The 21750-nt window shown below is 42.6% G+C and overlaps 1 protein-coding gene across 5 annotated transcripts in view; it reads left to right on the forward strand.

Moving 5' to 3' along the window:
- The window catches only part of SRPK2 (SRSF protein kinase 2), a 244131-nt gene that overhangs the window by 208269 nt on the left and 14112 nt on the right, over window positions 1-21750 (forward strand). For all 5 annotated transcript variants that reach the window (XM_037164929.2, XM_037164933.2, XM_037164927.2 and 2 more), the window contains 6 exons: window positions 8326-8491; window positions 10283-10308; window positions 11724-11970; window positions 12583-13065; window positions 20046-20146; window positions 20257-20364. In XM_037164929.2, coding sequence (XP_037020824.2) covers window positions 8326-8491; window positions 10283-10308; window positions 11724-11970; window positions 12583-13065; window positions 20046-20146; window positions 20257-20364 — 1131 coding nt within the window. The remainder of the gene's footprint in view (window positions 1-8325; window positions 8492-10282; window positions 10309-11723; window positions 11971-12582; window positions 13066-20045; window positions 20147-20256; window positions 20365-21750) is intronic.

Raw genomic sequence — 21750 nt, forward strand, 5'->3', positions numbered from 1 at the left:
GAGAAAGAGTGGGAGAGAAATATCAATGTGTGGCTGCCTCCCACGTGTCCCCCCCCCACTGGGGACCTGGCCTGCAACCCAGGCATGTGCCCTGACCGGGAATCGAACTGGTGACCCTTTGCTTCACAGGCCTGTGCTCAGTCTACTGAGCTACACCAGCCAGGGCATAAATAAAGTCTTTTAAAAAATAAAAAAGAACGTATTAAAATTGGTGAATTTTTGTGTAACCATTTTAATATTGAAGATGGAAGAAAATATGCAATATTTTTGGTATATTGTGCTTTATTATTTCAAGAAAGGTAAAAATGCAACAGAAATGCAAAAAAAAAAAAAGATTTGTGCAGTGTATGGAGAAGGTGTGTGACTAATCAAACGAGTCAAAAGTGGTTTGCCAAGTTTTGTGCTGAAGATTTTTTGCCAATTGATGCTCCACAGTCGCATAGACCGGTTGAAGGTAATAGCGATCATATAGACATTAATTGAGAACAATCAGTGTTATACCACACAGGAGATAGCAGACATACTCAAAATGTCCAAATCAATAGTTATTGGTGGAAATGGAGAATGTGTCCTTTACTTTTTGGAAAAAACCATATAGACTCTTTGGCCAACCCAGTAAGAGAGTTGTAAACCTATAAGTAAAATTTTGGAATCTGTTGGAACTTTAATGCATACTTGCTGATCGAAGAAGTGATGTAATGAATGTAGTATCCTCCTGTGATTCATGTACACTGGTTTGTACACTAAAGGGGTCTTGGGCTTTACTGTTCTAGAAAAATTACAAGGTGAAATTTTGATTTGATATGGTGTACACTAGTTCTTTTAGAATTTGTGAGTAGAAGTTTTCTTTTAGGGTGAAACCCATCTTTAATTTTATTTAAGAAAAATATTATTATGGAATCTGGATATTTTTTCTAAACTTTTAGCTTTCAAAGTGGTAAATTATTATATTTCCTTGTTAATAATCTATGTACCTGAATTTCCCTTTGTTCCCTCTGATTTCAGCCTATGGCTTTTGTATTTCTGATGCCTGGGTAGTTCTGGGAAGATCCTTTATTAATAGACCTTCATAGTTATGTCCCTTTCTAGAACAAGACATGGCAGGGCCACCATTCTAATAGTCTTTCTGTGTGTCTCCTTTGCCTTCACAGTCAGGTGTAGCTGACCTCGTGTCAGTCATCCCTATGCCTGTGTCACCTGCTGTGCTTCTCCAGTCCCCTGGCCTCCAGTCCCTCCTGCACCATGTCTTTTACACTGATGTTCCCTGTATTGTCACCATCCTGGGCTCATATACTTCTCTCTCCTCTCCTGGGGTCTGGCCCTCTTCTACTTGCCTGTTGCAGTTTAGTCTCCTTTCCATTGGCAGCTACCTTTCCAAGAAAAACTGCACTTTAATAATTCACACTCCTCATATATAAACCTCTGGTGATTGCCTGTCCCCTGTTGTCTAAGGCTTAACCTTCTTGACTTTCATATAACAATATATGGAGTGATAAAGTCCCTTAGCAAGAGGACTTTGGCGAACTTAGCCTCCTTCGGCCACAATCTCATCATAAATAAATGAGAATAATAAATGTAATGTCCTTACTAGATTTTTAAGATATAAAGGGATCCCCCTATTAATAATTGCAAATATTTATTTAGTGTTTGCTGTGTGCCATAGTTCTAAAGACTTTGCAAATTTTAATTCATTGGATTCTCACAGTAACTGTGAAGTAGGTGTCTTTACTTCCCTGATTTCATGTAAGTGGAACTGAGGCATAGAGGGGTTAAATTACTTGCCCCTAATCAGGAAGTAACTTACAGAGTATTAAGTGGTCTAGCAGGAATTCAAACGCAGCTAGTATATGGCTTTGAAGTTCATGCTTTTTGCCAAGCAGCATATAATTCGTTTGAATCATACAAATAAGAGTTAAATGTCCAATAAGAGTTAAAACTGTTCTTCCTTCTTCTGCCATCTGGTGTCAGCCCATGTTTTTTCTTACAAATCCTAGTTCATTTCTTATATCTTGGAAGGTAAATTTTTGTCTGTTAATTAATTTTTAAATAGGTAATACACAAAACTGTTCTAAAATGTATGTCCTTCAGGTACCAAATTTCCCTCCTGAAGTCAGTCAAGTCACTCATTTCTTATGAATATGCAAAGATGTCCCAAGCATTTTATAAATACATGCCAATGTACCAGAATTTTTAATCATAGATTCTTACTGGTTTTCTTTGGTAGGATTATAGAGAGAGTACTCACCTCCTACTCACATCTTTGATAATTTTTTTGTTGCTGAAAATACCATGCTTTCTTTTCTACCCATGTTTTAGCTAAAGAGTCAACCAAAATACCACTTCTGTGATGAAGGTTTCTCATGCTGCCCAGTTAAGGTGGTGTTTTTCCCTCTTCAGGAAGCCCGTGGCCTGCATTTGGTTCTTCCCTAACAATTGCAGGGTCTTAATAGGCCAAAGTGTTTCAACCCTGGCACTGTGATGACATTTTGGACTGGATAGTTCTTTATCGTACGGACCTGTCCCATGATTGTAGGGTGTTTAGCTGCATCTCTGGCCTCTACCCACTAGATGACTGTGTATCAGCCACCGCCACCTCAGCTGTGACAGGTAAAAGTGGGTCTGAACTTTATCAGATGTCCTCAAGAAGGCAAGACCCCCTCTCATTGAGAACCACTGGACATGCCTTAGCAATACATTTGATTTCATATTCTAACTGTGGCATTTAACTGTTTTTACTTTGCCTCGGTGAATTTGCTTCCTCGTTTGTATAATCAGAATGATAATACATAATTATGGCTTTCGTGTGGAGATTAATTCTGAGGGACTAGGGCGTGATGAAGCATCCAGCACTGTGACTAGAACAAGTAGCCATCATGTCTCCCAGCTGCATCAGGAGCACCTCGGAGTTACAGGTCATGTGTTGTCGTTTTCACATCTCTGTCGCTTTCTTAAATGAAAGATGAAGTGCATGTTCCTCTTAATCTGACTTTACAGAATGGCTGACTTACGATTTGACAGGTTGGTATGTAAATGTTATCACTTCTTTATTTTCTAAAAGTAATGGCAATTAAATCAATTACATTTCCAGCGTCACCTATACACAGTTATCAATGCTTTGATCAGTTCTTAGCTGTCCTGACTTAGCCGTGGTGACATTGTGCATGTGGCCAGAGAATCGCTATCCTGGCTGCGTGTGGTGATGGTGCTGTGCGTTGTGGTGGCATCGCGGTGCCCCACCCGCCCCCGCCCCCACCCCCTTCCCACAGGCACCTGCTGCTTCTCTGGCCTCAGGAGTGGAGTCCTGTGGTTGTCTATTTGCCCCACAGCTTTCATTTCTTTTTTCTTTTGAAGTCAGCTTTATTGAGATCTATTTTATATCTAGCTTTTATTTCTGAAGCTGAAAGAGGAAAAGCTGTGCTTTTGTTGGCAGCATTTGTTATTTGTGGTACAGTTTTCTTTAAACACCTTTGCTGTTCTTTAAGTGCAGTTTTGACTTTCTTATGTAATTGAAACAGTGGCTGACATCTTACATTTTAAAACTTTATGGTTTAAATCAGAAACACTGTGAAGAAGTGACTGCTTGCCACTCAGTGAAGGCTAATAAGGGCAGGGCCCTGATTTTGGTGACTTTCTAATTGCTCGTTTTTTCCAGTATTATCACAGAGTCACCTGGATTTTTAAATTATTCTTATTTTCTGTTATGATAGTCATTGACATTTGTTATGCTCTTTTAGGCGCTCGCTGTTGTAAGTGCTTTTAATTTATGTTATGCTGGCTGGTCCTCCGCACAGCCTGACAAGGCCATGGTGGTGCTGTCTGCACCACACTGAAGGCCTTGCACAGGCAGGACGAAGGCCTCCCAGGTCCCACGGTCCCCTTGTGTGCCCAGGTTGGACTTACATCTGCAACTTCTTTTTCCATGCTGTCTTCCATGTGTGAAAGGTGTACATAGATGTATTTGGGAGCATTATCAATTGTAGCATGTATTTGTGAAAAGTGCGCATTCATGTCTCTGTGGTAAGTGGTTTTTGTTTGTTTTTGCTGTAATAGTAGGGCTGGCAATTAGATTGTTTAAAAGTACAGCCACTCGGTTTTATTTAAAAGGTAATTTATAATTTGTACTATGTGCTGCAATACAAAAGCTATGGGACTTGTAAAACGCAGTGCTTTTCCAAACCCCTCCTGTGGGGCGGTGGACCCTGCAGGCACACCAAGGCCTGCGGCTGTGCCCAGCAGGCTGACTCCCCCGCTGTCACTGAAGGATTTTGCCTACACTTAGTATTTATTTACCATTTTAGTTATTCCACTGGTCTTAGTTGTCAGTGAATTCATTATGGTCAAGCCAGTGTTGTTGAATTTTAGCTGAGAACATGAATTTTAAATTGATAAACATTTATATTCTTGGAATGGTTTGGCGTGGTGGTATGCATAATTCTGTACTAGGAATTCTCCTCAAAATGTCGGGTTCTCAAGTCACAAATACGGTGAAGTCACTCCCTTTCAATGGAGTTAAGCCTCTTTCCCAGCTCATTACTTTGTGCAGCCTAAATACTGGGCACAGTGGATTTATGTTCTTTCTTGACTATATTCAGAAGCAGAGCTGCTGGGTTTTCTCATTAATTTTCACTAGTCAGAAAGAGCAGGGTGCAGAGGGCTATTTTAGGATCACTTTAGGTGATCAAAGACAGTGTCCACTAAAACTTGGGTCTGCATATCTAGTTCTTGTCCTCTCTTATTGTAGCAGCTATTTCCAACACTCCTCCATTCAATTTAACATTATGTTTGTCAGAAGCAGTGTGTACAGTTTATCTCAGATCTGTCCTAGGAAGAGAAATCTAGTGGGAGCTTTAGCTTTTCTAGTAAGAAAGTTTCTGGGCTGAAGAGAGTCCCTTTGGTGTCACCTCCACCTCCACCCGGAGCCAGTATCCCTTGCAGTGCTCTTGCTCAGGGCCAGCCTCTGCTGCCCAGCCTGTTCATCCGGTTGCTGGCGGGGTTCCCTTGGAGCTGCATCAGCAAGGCCTTGCCACACAGAATGAGAGGTCAAATCTCTGCACCATGTTCTTTGTTCAGGGGAGAGGAAGAAAGCCCCCAGGTTGTGGCTGGAGTCATAAAATAATTTGGAAAATTGCTCTCGTTATGTTTCCCTCTGCAGTTTAGGATTCTGGGGAAGCATCGCTGTGGGTGGGGCATGTGTAGGACCAGGGAGACACACTAGAGAGAAGTCTTCACATTACTCTCAGCTTACTCCTCCTTTTCTATTTGCAAGGCCACGGGACCTGTTTGCAGCAAGCTGTGGTGGGAAAGAGTAGATCTGTGTTGCTAACACAAGCAGTAGATAATCTCTGACATGGTTCTTGGATGTACAGAAAAAATCCTTGGAGGCTATCTTGACCAAACCGCTTATTTTACCGTTGAACTTGAGAGAAGGAATTTGCTCTGAACCTTGGCTAGTTAGTTTCTGACCAAGGACTGGGCCTCTCTTACTCCCAGCCCCAGGCTCTGCTTTCACTTCTGTGAGGCTGCTGCCCTGCAGGTCTGACTCCCGTGGAGAACACTGACCCATGCCCCAGCAGGGTGTTAGCTCTGTTACTGGCCCATTTGTGTGTAGATTGGTCTCAGCATTCAAGGATCTGTGCAGCCTCTGCTGCTTCCTGCTGCCGAGGCCAAGTATGTATGTTTTAGTCAAGAGAAAAGCACTGTGATTTGACAAATGAAGTCAGGCTCCTTTTAACTGTTTTTCATAATTTGCAAAAGGAAATCTATGCTTGAGCAAGAAGCCTGATTCATTGATTTTTATTTTTTTTGCATCATCATAGTAGTTCTGTGTAAATGGTTGTAAGATTGCTCATTGCTGGATTCAGGATTCTGGGCTGCTTTACTGCTTTCAACTTCTTTGGCTGATAACAGAAATGACATTTTAAAAAATAAAGCCATTCTTCTTAGCTTATAGCTAAAGATTTTTAAAAATAGTATAATAAATAGAATTAAAAGAAGTTGTGGAATCAGATTTTGGAATTTTACTACTATGGAAGTTACCAAGCAGAGCCCGTTCATATTAGAGATGGGAGAAATGAGACTGGAGAAGTTTAATATGTGACTTAGCAGAGTTATAGTTATTTAGTCAATGTCAATACAAATCTTCTGGCTTACTTTAATTGTACCACTTATTTTGAGCTTCCTTTAAGATACACCTTGTTTTTGTGTGTTTCACAGATTATTTCTAATACATAACGTTCCCTCTACTTTATCGGCCTAAAAATGGAAAGTCAGGTAGCTTAAATACCTTGCCCAATAAATGAATGAGCTTAAAAGTGACTTGCACAGTGAACGAATGATTGAGCAGCAGTTTTGGAACAGTGTGATTCCCAAAGTTGTGTTTTAATGCTATGTCTCTTAATGGTTTTCTTTCCTTTAATGATTTGCATTATCTTAATTAACTTACTTAATTTGTTCTGGTGAAATCTTTTGCTTGTTTTTATAGTCAGGTGTTATAAGCTATGCTTCTTAAGGAAAGTTTGTCCAGTTGAATGCAGTAGTAATATTTGTAAAATCTGGAATCTTAAATTCTTGCCGAGAACACTTTGTTCCTCTGGAGTGCCTCCCTGTCATAAGAACGTCCATGAACACATTTGGATAGCAAATCACATGAACTCTTCTTACCTGTGCTCTAAATGGTAAAACAACTTAAGAACTGCCGAAGTCCTAAAATGGAAAAATAAAGGGTACTTGAAGGATGGGATAGTGATGAAAAGATATTTTAAGAAAAGTGTTGACATTTACTGGTACTGCTTATTCAGAACTCATCCACATATTATGTTGTGTTTTCTGTGCCCATTATTCAATGTGGGGGTTTTGGGGTTGGTTTTTTGGTTGTTTTGTTTTTTTGGCCATTCCCTTCTACCCCCTGGCATGAAATGGTAAGCTCTGTGATAATGCATCGACTCTCAGCCCCATGAACACAGGGAACTTTGTTTATTGCTGTGTATCAAACAGATAGTACAGTGTGGGGCTAGACAAGGAGGGAAAAAAGATTAGATGAAGGATTTTCATCCTGTTTGAGAGACAGGTCTTTCTTTTTCCATTTTCCTTTTGAAACCTCTATACCCTCACTTTCTACTGCTGTGTTATTTGATCTTCGGCTTCTCTTTTCCCCACTTTCTTTTCTCTTGTGGACAAGACCCCTGTATGACTTAAAATGTTTGAATGATATTTATTAAATGTTAATATTTATTGAGCATTTACAATTTCTAGTGCATAGGAACATGATCTGTATTTTTATTTTCTTTATTTTTTATTGTGATCTTTATTTTAAAAATAATGGTTTCTAGGAAAGAATTGAAAAAGTTGGTCTTGAATGGATGTATAAGTCCAGGAAAATTTTGACCTCCTTTCCTGCAATATTAAAAGTGTATTCACATCATTAGTTATCATGGAAATGCAGATTAATGAGGTACACCCTTCTTACTCACTGTAGTCACTGAAATAAAAAAAAGAGAACAGGTGTTGGCCGTGATGAAGACATCAGGCCCCTCGTGCATGGCTGCTGGGAATGTAAAGTGGTGCAGCCACTGCATAAAACAGTTTGGCAGTTCATCGAAGCGCGTAAATGGAGAGTGACCCTGTGACCCAACAATTGCACTTCTAGGCATATGCTCAAGAAAAATAAAAGCATATATCCACACAGAAACTTGTATGTGAAGGTTCATGGCAATACTATTTATAATAGTCCAAAAGTGGAAAAACTCCAATGTCCATCAAGTGAATGGCTAGACACAAGACGGTATATCCAGTGGAACATTACTTGGCAATTAAAAGAAATGATGAAGTATCAATACATCCTACACATGGATGAACCTTGAGAATATTATACCAGTTACAAAAGACCACTTTATATCATTTCATTTATATAAAATCTTCGGAAAAAGAGAAAAAGCGCATTAGTGGTTTCCCAGGGCTGTGGGGGTTTGGAGGGGATGGAGAGTGACTGCCAGTGAGCAGAGTGTTTCTTTTTTGGGTGGCGGTTGCACATCTAAATACCATTGAGCAGTACACTTAAAAGGGTGACTCGTATGGTGTGTAATTTAACATCTCAGTAATGTTATTTAAAAAGTGTATATAGAGATGCATTTATTTCTCTGAACGTAAGTCATCTCCAGAATGATACGCATTGGTTGCGTGTGGGAAGAAGCTGGGGGTTGGGGGTATTTTTACTAAATATCCTTTTCTGTTAAATTTTGTGCCTTATGACAGTATTGTCTATTTTACAAATGTTGAGTAATAAAGGTATAAATAACTCATCTCCTCTCTTGATTTTACTGTGATCAGGTACTTCAGGGGTTAGATTATCTACACAGTAAGTGCAAGATCATTCATACTGACATAAAGCCAGAAAACATCTTGATGTGTGTGGATGATGCATATGTGAGAAGAATGGCAGCCGAGGCCACTGAGTGGCAGAAAGCCGGAGCTCCCCCTCCTTCTGGGTCTGCAGGTGAGGAAGCCAAGCCAGCTCTCTTTCAGCCCATTGAGGACATTTGAGAGCCTGCAAAATTATATATTGAAGGCTGTTTAGGTGAATGGGTACATATCAGGAATTTTTGTAAGAGCCTGACTGATAGAAATAGCTAGACTTTTTACTTGAAAAGGAAGATATCTCAATTAAATTATAAGGAGGATCCAAAAAGACCAGAATTATCTTCTGGAGGGCAGGCCCTTATAATACAGGCTTCCCCACCAGGTGAGTGTTACACAAATCCATCTGCATCAGTGCACCAGCTGGTGGTGGGGTGAGAGGCTCCGTTCCGCCTCAGTGAGTATTTTGTGCAGACTTTCAACACGGTTACTCGTTTCACCATGCGTGGTTTACCAGTGCACCTGAGCACACCCAGCTGAGTGTTCCACAGCTTTTGACCAAAACAGCATTTCTAAACCACCCTGTCTGTCCCACTGCCCCAAATTCACTCAGTGTTGCCCCAAACATTTTTTTTTGTTACCCTGGATGAAAAAGTCCCTCAAAAGTAACTGTTTTGCTGATGTGGAAGAGATGAAACAAAAAATAGCAGAAACAGTATAAAAGGCATCAGAATCAGCAAGTTCAAAAACCTATTTTGAGCAGTGGAAAAAACGTCTTGGTAGGTATATTGCATCAAATGGGGAGTACTTTGAAGGTGGCTGGAATTTAAACATAAGAATAAATACACAATTTCTAATAAATAAATTTCGTTTTTTTTAGGGTCCCACCACATATACTTTAATATTTGAATTAGCTTTGTTCTCCCTTAAAAGGTCACTTAAATTCTTACCTGCTGCTTCATCTACATTTGAACATTTTTGTCTGTTGCCCACTTCTCTGCTGAAGAGTATGTAGTAGTAGGTTTGGTGTACCCAACTTGTAGTAAGGCATCAGAATTTTTTCTGGCTTCAAGTTTGTTAGAGTGCTTGCTAATCTCCAATTAGAATAGTGACGTCAGTCAGAGTCTACCTGTTGGGTTTGGACTCAGTTGCACAAGATCCCAGGGTGGGAAAAGACCAAGTGACATAAACTCCATATTGGCATATGGAGTTTTATCCCTGATTTTGACTTACTGTAGTGGTGGCAGTGAAGTGTAGACTGTGCTCGCACCCTCTCTTCATGGTGTGTGTGTGTGCTAGTGTGTTGTCAGGCCAGGGGCGTCGGCTAAAGGCCACAGCCCTGTGACCGACTGGGCTCTTGGGAGATGCAGCACCTCTAATAGATCTTATTTTATGCCATCAGGGTGTTTTTTCCAGATCATGGAACCATATAGTCTGTCAAGCTTTTGAGTCTGGCATGGTCTGGTCATTTGATTTCTGGAATATTTGCTGCAGAATTTGATTTACCTGAGTTGTACAAACTTGCTAAACAGTTTTCAAACATAGATGTACATCTAATCTAAATTGTTCATTTCATTATTTATAAAACAAATTTGGTTCAAAGAGTTCACATTTGTGAACTCTATTTCATTTTCTTAAGTGATCAGTCAGGGCTTTGGGATAACTGTTTTTGAAATGAATGGTTATTTAAGTTTAGAAAAATGGTCTATATTGAACAATTACTGCTATGCATTTAAAGAACCAATCATTTCTTTGAGTTGGATTAACATACTTCAAGTGTCTTTGAATCAGAAGCTCTAGTATTTAACAGTTATAGAAGTTGTATAGCCATTAAAAGACTGTAAGTATTTCATCTTACAATTCAAATTACCTACCTAAATATATGTAATAATTTTTCTCTAAACAGTCATTTTGTTTTACTTTGTTTTAGTGAGTACCGCTCCACAGCAGAAACCTGTAAGTACTTAACACTTAAAGCACCTATTTATTATTGAACTTTTCAAATTGTAACATAATTTGTTTCTTTCTGTAACAACTTTTCATTGAAGAGTTGTTTGGGAGAATTGGCTATACTATTTTTTTGTCCCTTTTCAATCACAGATATCTTAGTGTATTAATATAAAAGACAAGTACGTTTGCAAATGATGTGTGTCCTTGAATGTATTAAGACATACTGTTTTGGTAAGTTGAACTGATCTTTAGTGTTACAAATAGAGTTGTTCCAAGTTGGATTTACCTTTTCCTTATATACTTTTCTGGAGTGCTTTTGGCCAAGCCTGGTGAGATGTGTGATAATAGAGGCAGAGTTTGAAGTGTGATTATTCAGGAAACACTTCACTTTATTTCTCATTGGCTTCCAAATGACCGGCGTTTCTGAAGCTGTTCTGATCTTTTTCCATCCAGTAGTTCTATGAAAGAGCATTGTCTGTGTTTCAGTCCTGTGAAAGCAGTAAGTCCAGTCAAATGAAGCAGGCTGTTTGGAATTAAATCCTGTAGCAACGGACCCAAACCTGGCTTGATTCCAAGAGAGGATAGAATATCTTGAGTTGATGGGTCACCTACAAATTTTTAAAAGAGCTTTATGAACCAAAACTATTTGAAAGGAAATGTCCAAAAATTCCAAGTGCTGCCTGCAGCCTTGGTTTGGAATGAAAGCCCCAGTACAAGAGGGCGCTGTAAAACCGATGCCCCCGGCCCGTTCCCCACAGTTCTCCCTGGCCTGCAGCAGCTCTGTTTGATCATTGAGTCTGTGAGAACTGGAGGCTCGCTCCTCCCAAGTCAGAGGCTGTGACGAGAAGCAGACTGAAGTGGTGGCTTTTATCCCCCTTTCCTTCATATGCTCATTTCTTCCATTCATGCAGTCTTGGCAGTTTGATAACAGCTCAGTGTGTGAGACCCCAACACAAACAGTGCTATTGACCAGCCATGAAAACAATGCACATGTCGGCAGGCGTTTCTCTTTGACAGACAATTGGCTAAGACAGTAAGGGGAGGGGATGTCGTTACTTTGAATACAGGCAGCAGTATGTAAAACTCCAAGAGGTGCTTCTTGTTTAAAGGGTAGAGTATATGCAGCGACTCTCAGAGTTTGAATGAAAAAGACTTCATTGGATTTAAGCTGTATATCCCTGTGAGGGCAGGACCTGGTAGCAGTCCCAGTCCCAATTATTTGATGTTACGCTGGTTTCTTTTTTCTGGTTTGACTGTAGCCCTAGCTACCAGGTGGATCTCATATCCCAGCATGTGATTTTATTCAAGACCTGGAAAAACAGGCTGTATCAGTATTTGCCATTCTGCCTGCACTTAATAGTATTGTGTAGTGCTTTAAAAATAAGCAATCTGACCTGTGGTATTTTCTTAACATGTTGTAGATAGGAAAAATTTCTAAAAACAAAAAGAAAAAGCTGAAAAAGAAACAGAAAAGGCAGGCCGAGTTACTGGAAAAGCGCCTGCAGGAAATAGAAGAACTGGAGCGCGAAGCTGAAAGGAAAATAATAGAAGAAAATGTCACATCAGCTGTACCTACCAATGAGCAAGATGATGAATACGGCCCAGAGGTGAAACTAAAAACCACAGGATTAGAGGAGGCTGCTGAGGGAGAGACTGCACGGGACAGCGGTCAGTGACATGCTAAGGAGGGGCAGAGGGCCCAGGGGTTCGTTAATAGGGTGCTCATCCCCACGGCCACCGCCAGGTCATCACAAAGGCTGACTTGCGGCTGTTGCTTGGGATGTGAGGATGGTTCTCTTTAACTCCTTATTCGGGAGTATGGGGAACAGTCCGGTAGTTCATTTGTCAAATGTGTGCCAGAAATATGTTAATATTTCGGAAGTTTTTTTAAAAATGGAAAGTATCTGAGAAACTCCATGTCCCTATCATGCTAATGATTGACTTTTATTCTGTAATTAAACTTTCACCTCATAGTAATAATGTACCCAGGAAGCCTTTTGTGAAGATTGTAGAGGAGATGGTAGAAATGGAAGTGGAGCTACGATAGTCATTTCCCTCCCAAACTGACTTTTTCTAATAAGAGTGGGCCAGTTGCTTAATAAATGAAAAATGAGATTTTGAAAACCTGAGGACATTATCCTGAGAGCCAAGCTGTGTTTGCTACGTAGTACATATTTTAAGCACATTCAGAAATACCTCTTGTTGGAGGAGATAAGTACCTAGGGCCATTGTGTTAAGGAGAGTAACAAATTCTGATTCTTAACTCATCAACTTTTTAAGGTGAAGCTGAGGATCAGGAAGAGAAAGAAGATGCTGAGAAAGAAAACATTGAGAAAGATGAAGACGATGTTGAACAGGAACTTGAGAACATAGATCCTACATGGATTGAATCCCCCAAAACCAATGGCCATATTGAGAATGGTCCATTCCTACTGGAACAGCAGCTGGATGACGAAGATGATGATGAAGAAGATTGCCCAAACGCCGAGGAATACAACCTTGATGAGCCAAATGCAGAAAGCGATTACACGTATAGCAGCTCCTATGAACAATTCAATGGGGAATTGCCAAATGGACGACATAAAATACCAGAGTCACAGTTTCCAGAGTTTTCCACATCAGTGTTCTCTGGGCCGTTAGAACCTGTGGCTTGTGGCTCTGCACCTTCCGAAGGATCCCCACTTACTGAGCATGAGGAGAGCAGTCCGTCCCATGACCGAAGCAGGACGGTTTCAGCCTCCAGTACTGGGGATTTGCCGAAGAGTAAGTGTCCCTCCCCATCAGGTATCTGCTTTCAGTGGCCTGAGTGCACACACCTGACAAATGCCGTGAAGGGAATTGGCTAGAGGCAGTAAAGCCTTGTGTGTGTGCACTACCCATTTTCATTTTTGTACTTTTGTACTCTTGAATATGCAAAATAGATTCTGCGCCACTTTCTCTTGCCCTCGGCGAATCAGATCCCATTTCTGAGCATCTCTCATTTTTTCTGTATTTAGTTAGTAACATCATACATTTGCAAAATCTTCCAAGTCAAAGAACTTAACACCTGTAGCTTTCTAGAATGTGTAGTTTAATTTATAATTTGTACTATCATCTGGTAGTGTAATATTAGTTTTTGGTTTGGGGTTTGTTTCATTTCTTTTTTTTTTTTTTAATAAATTTATTTATTTTTTTTGAATTAATTATGCTGTTACAGTTGTTCTATTCCCCCCTTCATTCCCCTCCACCCTGCCCCCCCAACCCCACCATTACCCCCCTTTAGTTTATGTCCATGTGTCTCAAGTCCTTTAGGTTCTATATTTCCCATACTATTCTTGCCCTCCCTTCTATTTTCTATCTACTGTCTATGCTACTTGTTTTCTGTACCTTCTCCCCCCGTCTCCTCCTCCCACTCCCCTGTTGCTAACCCTCCTTGAGATCTTCATTTCTATGTTTCCACTCCTGATCTAGCTGTCCTTTTAGTTTGCTTTCGTTTTAGGTGTGGTTGTTAATAACTGTGAGTTTGTTGTCCTTGCACTGTTCATGTTTCTTTAACTTCTTTTTCTTAGATAAGTCCCTTTAACATTTCATATAATAAGGGCTTGGTGATGATGAACTCCTTGAATTTGATCTTATCTGAGAAGCACCTTATCTGTCCTTCCGTTCTAAATGAAAGTTTTGCTGGGTAGAGCAATCTTGGTTGTAGGTCTTTAGATTTCATGACTTGGAATATTTCTTTCCAGCCCCTTCTTGCCTGTAAGGTCTCTTTTGAGAAATCTGCTGACAGCCTGATGGGGACTCCTTTGTAGGTGATTGTCCCCTTACCTCTTGCTGCTTCCAGGATTCTTTCCTTCATTTTAATTTTGGCTAATGTAATTATGATATGCCTTGGTGTGTTTCTTCTTGAGTCCAACTTTTTTTGGTACTCTCTGAGCTTCTTGGATTTCTTGGAAGTCTATTTCCTTTGCCAGATTGGGGAAATTTTCTTTTATTATTTGTTCAAATAGTTTTTCCACTGGTGGTTGTGTCTTTCCCCCCTTCTGGTACCCCTATAATTCGGATATTGGAGCGTTTATAGATGTCCTGGAGGTTCCTAAGCTTCTCCTCATTTTTCTGAATTCTTATTTCTTCATTCCTTTCTGATTGATCATTTTTTTCTTCCTTCTGGTTCACTCCATTGATTTGAGTCCCAGTTTTTTTTTCATCTCTATGGTTTTCCTGTGGAATTCCATTCATTTCCCTTAATTTAGCCTTCATATGTTTCTCTAATTTGTGGCTATAGTCCACCAGATCTGTGAGGAAGCTGATGACCAGTGTTTTAAACTGTGCGTCTGAGAGATTTTCTATTTCTTCGTCACTTAGATTTATCTGTGGGGCTTTGAGGTCTTCCTGCGACATTTTTGGTCTGTTCTGGCCCTTTAAGTGGGAGGGGCGGCGCCTTGGATTCCCAGGTCGCTGGGTTGTGACGCTGTATGTGGGGGCGTGGTCAGAGCGGGGAAATGGCGCTGCCGCCGCCGCAGCCGCCGGTCCAAGCACTCACTCCCTCACCCGCGTGCAACCAGGCAACCTCAGTCAACTCGCTGCCACCGCCTCCCCACTGACTCCTCCGTAGTCGCTCACCCGGTGGGCCGCTCGGTCGCTCACTAGGTCCAATCCTGGGTTTGGAACCCGTGCGACTGGATTCGCGCGTCTGGATTCCGCGCCGGGGTCGACTCCTTTGTAACTCCTCACCCGATGCCGGTTTCGCCCCTTACCGGTCGGGCCGAAGAATTTGTTGTTAGCGGACTTCCGAAAAGTTCAGTTTTCCGTGTTCTGGTTGTGTTTTCTGATGCTAATATTTAGTTGTCCCTAAACTTGGTTGTGTGAGGAGGCAGGCACATCCACCTTAAACCTCCATCTTGGCGGAAGTGGTTTGTTTCATTTCTATTCAAGGAAATATATGCCTGCTCTTTGTCTATATGGAGGAAGAGATGTCTTTATTTGGATACTTGTTCCTGATTATAGGACTCAGCTGTTGAAATTTTAAAGGAAGTGGTAGAGCTTTACATGCGATAATGACTTACATAAAGCCCTTACTTGGGAGCAAATGCCACGCAACATATCTCTGCTAGTGCACTGGGTATCGGGCTTGTTTTGGCCCACACGGGAAAGCTCAGAGACCTCCTCTGCTAACAAGAGTTTTCATAACCCATGGGGAGTCAATGAGCCAGCCCTGCCACTTGCCTAACCAGTTTTCCAGCCCCTTTCTGTGCAGCTGGTGGGAGACCTGCAAAGCTGCCTCTGCTACTCATTGGCTATAGTGAATCTTCCTGAAGATGTGGGTTTGTTTTTTTGTTTTTTCCTCAAGTAAACATATTCTCATCCTGTTTACCTTTACTGTGAGCAGAACTTTTTAAAGGTACTTACAAGATGCTTTCATGGGACATAGGTTCATCTAAGGAAGAACTCACCTCTGTGTGTGTCTTCTTTATTCTCACAGTACCATCACACCGCTTCTGACACTTGGTCACCAGGGATAGCATAGCCTCTTTCTGGTTTACTTTCAAGACATAGTAAAGAGCATCTGTGTGCACAGGGCATGTTTGCTCATGCTTCTGTACCTTTGCTCATGCTCTTCCTCCAGCTTGAAATGTGTCCTCCTGTTCATCCATTGCCCATCCTTTTGGCAAACTTGCATCTTTTTGCCAGGTAGCAGCTCAAACACAAGTCTTCCCTGTGTTCCCCAGCAACCTGTTCCCTTTCCCCCCTTTTCCTGCTGGTCATACCTTTCTTAACAGTATGGCCATTCTTTTCCATTACCTTTCTCTTTACTAGAGTGTAAACTCTTTGAAAGTGCTGTGTATTTTTCTCTTTATATCCTCAGCATCTGACTTGATGCTCAGATAAATATTTGTTGAGTAATGAACAAACCAGTAATAGCTGGTTATATTCTTCTACTCTTCCCTTTCTCCCACCCCTTTCTATTTACAATCTAAGTTTTACTCTCTCCAACACATTCCATCCCCAGCACCCTGTCTGTTGCATGAATCAGGAAGAACTAGGAGGTCTGTTTATTTTCAGTGATCCCAGGCTTTCAACAAGCAGATGTTTTCTGTATTGTTAAGTTCTAGGGACACAGCAGGGACAGGACCTCCTGATGCACTCATTGGGAGGCACTCAGTGCTGGTTTCAGCCTGGTGGTTTCATAACCATGGGCGTCCTCCAGCATGGAAGGGGTGTGGCCTGAGGGCTGGTAGATGGCCCCTTGGTATTATAGGAATATGAGGCAAGAGAAACAAGCTTTATTGAGAATCTGTGTAGATCCTTGTCATTATAGCAGAGTGTCTACATTAGGGAATAGTTGAAGAAAATACCAGGCCAGAAGAAGATTGAAGAAGAACTTACATACCGGGCTAGAAAAATGTGCACTTTTCCCTAGAGTAATTTGGTAGCCATTGAAAGCTGAGAAGAAGAAGCAAGATTCCTCGGATTATTAGCTGCTAGAGCCATAGACCAGATCCTAGCTCATCACATCTAAAAGACAAAGACCCTGGAGCTCAGTGGTCTTATTGGCCTTACCTGCAAGTATGTTGGTATATTTTGAGTCCTTTCACTCTCACCTGATAGTGACCCATGTGACCATTGGCCCTTGCCTAGGCTGCTGTGACACAGGCTCCCTGCTCATACCACATTGACTCCTGCTTCCCAGGCCGTTCTCTGTAGAGCAGCCCAGAGAGAGAGCTTTTTAAAGCACATTCTGTCATTCCCTCCCACCCCCATCTCCAGTGTATTCCCACGTAGAATAGCATCCAGAGGCGAGCTCCCTAAAGCTTATGAGCTCTCCAGCCTGTTCCTGGGCAGCTGTATCTCCTCTCCCCCAACATCCCCTTTGTCTTTTTCCTGTGCTCCTTCTGCACCTCCCACACCGACTTCTTTCTCAAGCTTCTCCAGAGTTACCAGTGCGCTTGTTTGTGCCTTTGTGCACTTTGTACTTGCTCTCTCCTCTGCCCGGAGCTGCTCCCCTCCACGCTTCCCTGTATTCAGGCCTCTCCTCAAGGAACACCTTCTCAGAAAAGACCTTCCCTGAACACCTTCATCATCATTCATCTTCTTTCTTTGCTTTATTTTCCTTCAGCATATAGAGCCACCTAACATGGTGTATGAGTCATTGTAATTACTTAATTGCCCAAATTCCCAGCCAGTTCATGAGTTTCCTAATTTTGGGTGTGGTACCGGAACCTCCTATGTCTTGTTTACACTGTTCCCAGTGCCAGGACAGCGCCTGGAACAAAGAAGGGACTCAGTGAATACTTGGTGAACAAATGGGTCAGGTTTGGGCATTAAATCTAGTTTTGCTACTTGGGCCTGTGCTGAACGTTCATGTTGGGAGGCTACTCCTCCCTCCCACGTAAGGACATTTAAACTAGAGCATCAGTGTGGGCCCAGGGTGGTGTCTTGCAGATCAGTGAGGGAGGCTGTTTCACCGCTCTGGGTGGTGGCTTCACATGGGTTGAGCACAACATCACCTAGAGACTGGTCTATCGGAAATGACTTAAAGTCCTCAGCCCTTCCTGAAATGAGGTCTCCCCACCACTCTCTTCCCACTCTGCACTCCCTTCTTGGTGCAGAGGTAATGTTGGTCGGATTGCGCAGCAAGCACGAGCGTCCCTGTGTTTAAATGGGCTCTTTGGACCATTGCGGTCAGGTACCCTAGCAAAGGTAATTATCACACTGAGAAAAGAAAGAGATCTGAACAAATTCTCTTCCACCTTCTCTGTGTTCTTAGACAATTACATTTTTAAGGTAATTTACATAGTGTTGTTTATGAGTTGGGTCACTATTTACAAACCTGAACCAGGAGGGTAACAGCACATCATGAAGGGGAGAGTTGGTCCTTCACTGACCAGTGAGAAGCTTCAGCCTTGGAGGCAGGTGGTCTGGCTGGTTGCAGAGCCCTGGTAGCAGGCCAGCCAAGCCTTGACTCTCCTGTGTAGTGGGAAGAGGGGGAGAGTGCACGCACATGTGTGCGTGTGCGTGTGCGTGTGCGTGTGCGTGTGTGTGTGTGTGTGTGTGTGTGTTGGGGTGAGGGAGGGGTGGTCCCTTCCTCTTCCTGCCTTTTACTGAGTCTCAAACAGTTGAAGTCATTTGCTAGAGTCTTAAAACTTGTCAGTGTTGAAACTTAGATTTGAATCCAGTTCTGTAATCCTCAAATTTTACTTTCCTCCTGACTGATTCTCCTTGATCACATGGCATGAAGATTTATTTAGCCATTTTCCCTGCTGCCCATCTATCCATTGGGTCAGCATTTTTATGTTCCTCCTGGAACTCTCCTCTCAACCCGTTCTCCACGTAGTGTATACATTTTGCATCCTTGTGTGGCTGGCTCTCTGGACTTTCCTTTTCATTTCTGAGTTTTCTGTGTTTCTTCTTCTCAGCTCGTATCTGGTCTTTGATGGTGGATCAGTCTTTTTATAAAGAGGGAAGTGGACATAGGGCAGAGAGTAAGAAGGTAATGTGTGCCTGGCCAGCCTGGGTTCATGCACAGCTTGGGGGGGGCGTCTTGGGGGTTCAGATGTTACCGAGAGTTCTTTCTGCATCCTCTGGCCTCTCAGGGGACCTATGTCAGTTCTCTGGGTCCTGGGTGTCTTGGCTACACACTGCCCTGCTAATGGTGAACACAGCCTGGCCTTCTTGCTTGGTGGGGTATGAGGAATCAGCCTCCTTCAGTGCTATGACTTTACAGCGCAGATGTAGCCAAAAGGAAGTTTGGTTCATTTTAGCAGTGCCCAGCTTTGAGTGAACAAAAGGGTGTTTAATGTTCTGCATTGAGCGGACTTTTCTGTGTAGTCTTTAACTACCACTTAAGAATTCCAAAAGCAAAGCCATGGGTATATCTCATCCTTTCCCGAAATCTGAGCTTGTAGGTCAGTTTGAGGTTTGATGAAGGTGCTAACTGAACTTCAGGATTTCTGTCTGGGCCTCACTGAGTTATTTTTCTTGTCTCTTGGCACCTGGTTAACTGCTTGGTGCAGGCCTGATCTGAACTTGTCCGGGAAGCTATTCGTCCCAGGAGCCCTGAGCAGCCTGGCCCTTGGCCTGCTGCTGAGACCCTCTCAGGGCCACCCCGGGGCTGGGAGGGGCCCGCTTATTTGACAGGACTGTTGGGAAGGAGCTCCGAAGTTTGCCCTTAGAAACCAAGCCGTCTCATAAAACCTCTCTTCTGAAATATTCCTCGTCCAGAGCTAAACCAGGATTGATTAGTTTAATCTGTGTTTGTAAATTGTCCACCATCTAACCCTTGAGGCCAGCCCAAGCAGAGAGAGGGACAGGTGCTGGATGAATGGTGTATCTCTGGGGAAGGGGTGGCCACTCCTGGCCGCGCACTCTCGTCTGTTACATTCTGTGTACTGACACACAGACAAGCTGATGTGGTCCATCAGGGAGTGGACCTAGCTCCCTAGCTCACATGGTGAGCAGCTAGGAACATACAGAAGCGAGTGGGGCAGGGCTGGCCCAAGGGGTGAAGGAAGTAGGGACAAAGGAAAAAGGGCAAGGCAGTGTCCGGGAGGTCTCTGCGCAGCCCGTTTGTTCCTCCTGTGCAGTGTTCTCCGGAGGTGGAGACCGCAGACTTGTGTTCTGTTTAGTTCAACTTACAGCATTCCAGGCCTAAATAATCTCGCCCTCACTTTTCCAGAAAAAGAGGCTCTGTGCCCAGCAAACATTGTGTGCACACATGCAGACCACTCACTCCACGCACTAACTGTCCTGCTGTTTGCTCACGCCAGCCAAAACCCGGGCCGCCGACCTGCTGGTGAATCCCCTGGACCCACGGAATGCCGATAAAATTAGAGTGAAAATTGCTGACCTGGGAAATGCTTGTTGGGTGGTAAGTAGAATTTTCTTTCTACAACATTTTGGTTGTGATCATGTATTAGAAGATCCTTTGTTTCCTTTTTAATGTGTTTCTGCGCAGTAATGCAGTCCATTCCGTTTCAGCATAAACACTTCACTGAAGATATCCAGACCCGGCAGTATAGATCCATAGAGGTTTTAATAGGAGCAGGTTACAGTACACCTGCTGACATTTGGAGCACAGCGTGTATGGTAAGAATGGCCGTGGCCACTTTCTTCCCTCTAAAGGCTCGTCACTAGAGTGCTCGTGAAGGGGCGGCCTCACTGGTGCATGTTGTCTGAAGCTTTTCACTGGGAAGGGTGTCTGCCATGGAGGGGGCGAGGGGAAGGTTGCTGCCCTGGGTCTCTCAGGAATTGGAAGGACTCTTCAGGCATGTCCTAGGGTTGGTTTGCGTTGGTTTGGTCATGTCAGAAATGATCGCTTCCCGAGGTCCTATGCAGGCCACCCATGTCTTTAAGAACCAGACCCGCTGCTGTGGTGGTGAAATGACTTCAAGTCATGCCTTCTGGTTACTGAAAGCTTGCAGGTTGCACACAGCTTCATCCTTCGCTGATGCTGTGGAGGAAGATGAGACAGCTGCTATTGTCTGAGGCTGAAAGGCTGCATGTAGTCCAGCCTTTGGTAGCCTCTGACAGACCTTATGTCCTTACTCGAGAGGAAAGGATTACCCATCTACCAGTGTTTCATCTCTCTTCTTTTATAAAGTAAAATCTAGAGGATATTCTGGCTTACTGCTGTGGGCTGTCCGTTCACTTTGGAACACCAGTCGCTGCATATGCTTCTCTGACGGGGTCTGTCCTCAGAGTGCACAGTGGTCTTTCCTCAGGGCCTCAGGACGCCTCCTGCCCCGGTGTGTCATCCACTGCACTGCTGACTTTGTGCCTCACACGTGTTTAGTTGTGTCTAAACTCTCTCCAGGCTCCACCACTGAACCTTTGTCTCACTTCTTTTGTGTGAGTTGATGAACATGAGTGGCCCTTCCTCCGCAAGCCCATTTCAGCTTCTCTTTCCCGGCCATTTCAGCACTTTCTTCTTCATTGGCTGTACTTCCTAGTCCTGTGTTGGAAAGGAGGGTGTGTGTGTTGATAAGGGTATTGTTTCGTGCTTCTCTTATTTCATATTTTTCCCAAATTCTCTTTTGATGTTAAAATACAAGAGCATGTGTGTAAAGCTTGGCATTTGTTTCATTTTAAAAATGCTGAATACTTAAACATACTGTTATTCAAAGGCCAGTGTAACGACTGATTTTGTTGGATTGTTAGTCCTGTGATGCTAAAGTATAAAACCATTATTAATTAATAGTACTAAAATAATATGAAAAAAGTAGTTATTTTGTGTCTCCCAAGTTAGCATCACCTGAGGCAACAGATATGGCCAAATAGGACTGAAATACTGTGCCTTTCTATTCCCACATTGCTCTGACAGATAATTTTAAAAACTAAGTTTTTCAGTAAGTATCAAAAACTAAGTCCTTGCTGTGACAGGGTATGGGAAAGAATGTTTAAAAGAATTGATGGAAATGGGGTGGTTTCTTTGAATGTAGAGACTACTGTGGAGAGAAATTAGAGTCACTCTGC

Source organism: Artibeus jamaicensis, unplaced genomic scaffold, assembly GCF_021234435.1.
Source record: "Artibeus jamaicensis isolate MK-2021 breed Jamaican fruit bat unplaced genomic scaffold, CSHL_Jam_final contig_834, whole genome shotgun sequence".
Taxonomy (NCBI): domain Eukaryota; kingdom Metazoa; phylum Chordata; class Mammalia; order Chiroptera; family Phyllostomidae; genus Artibeus; species Artibeus jamaicensis.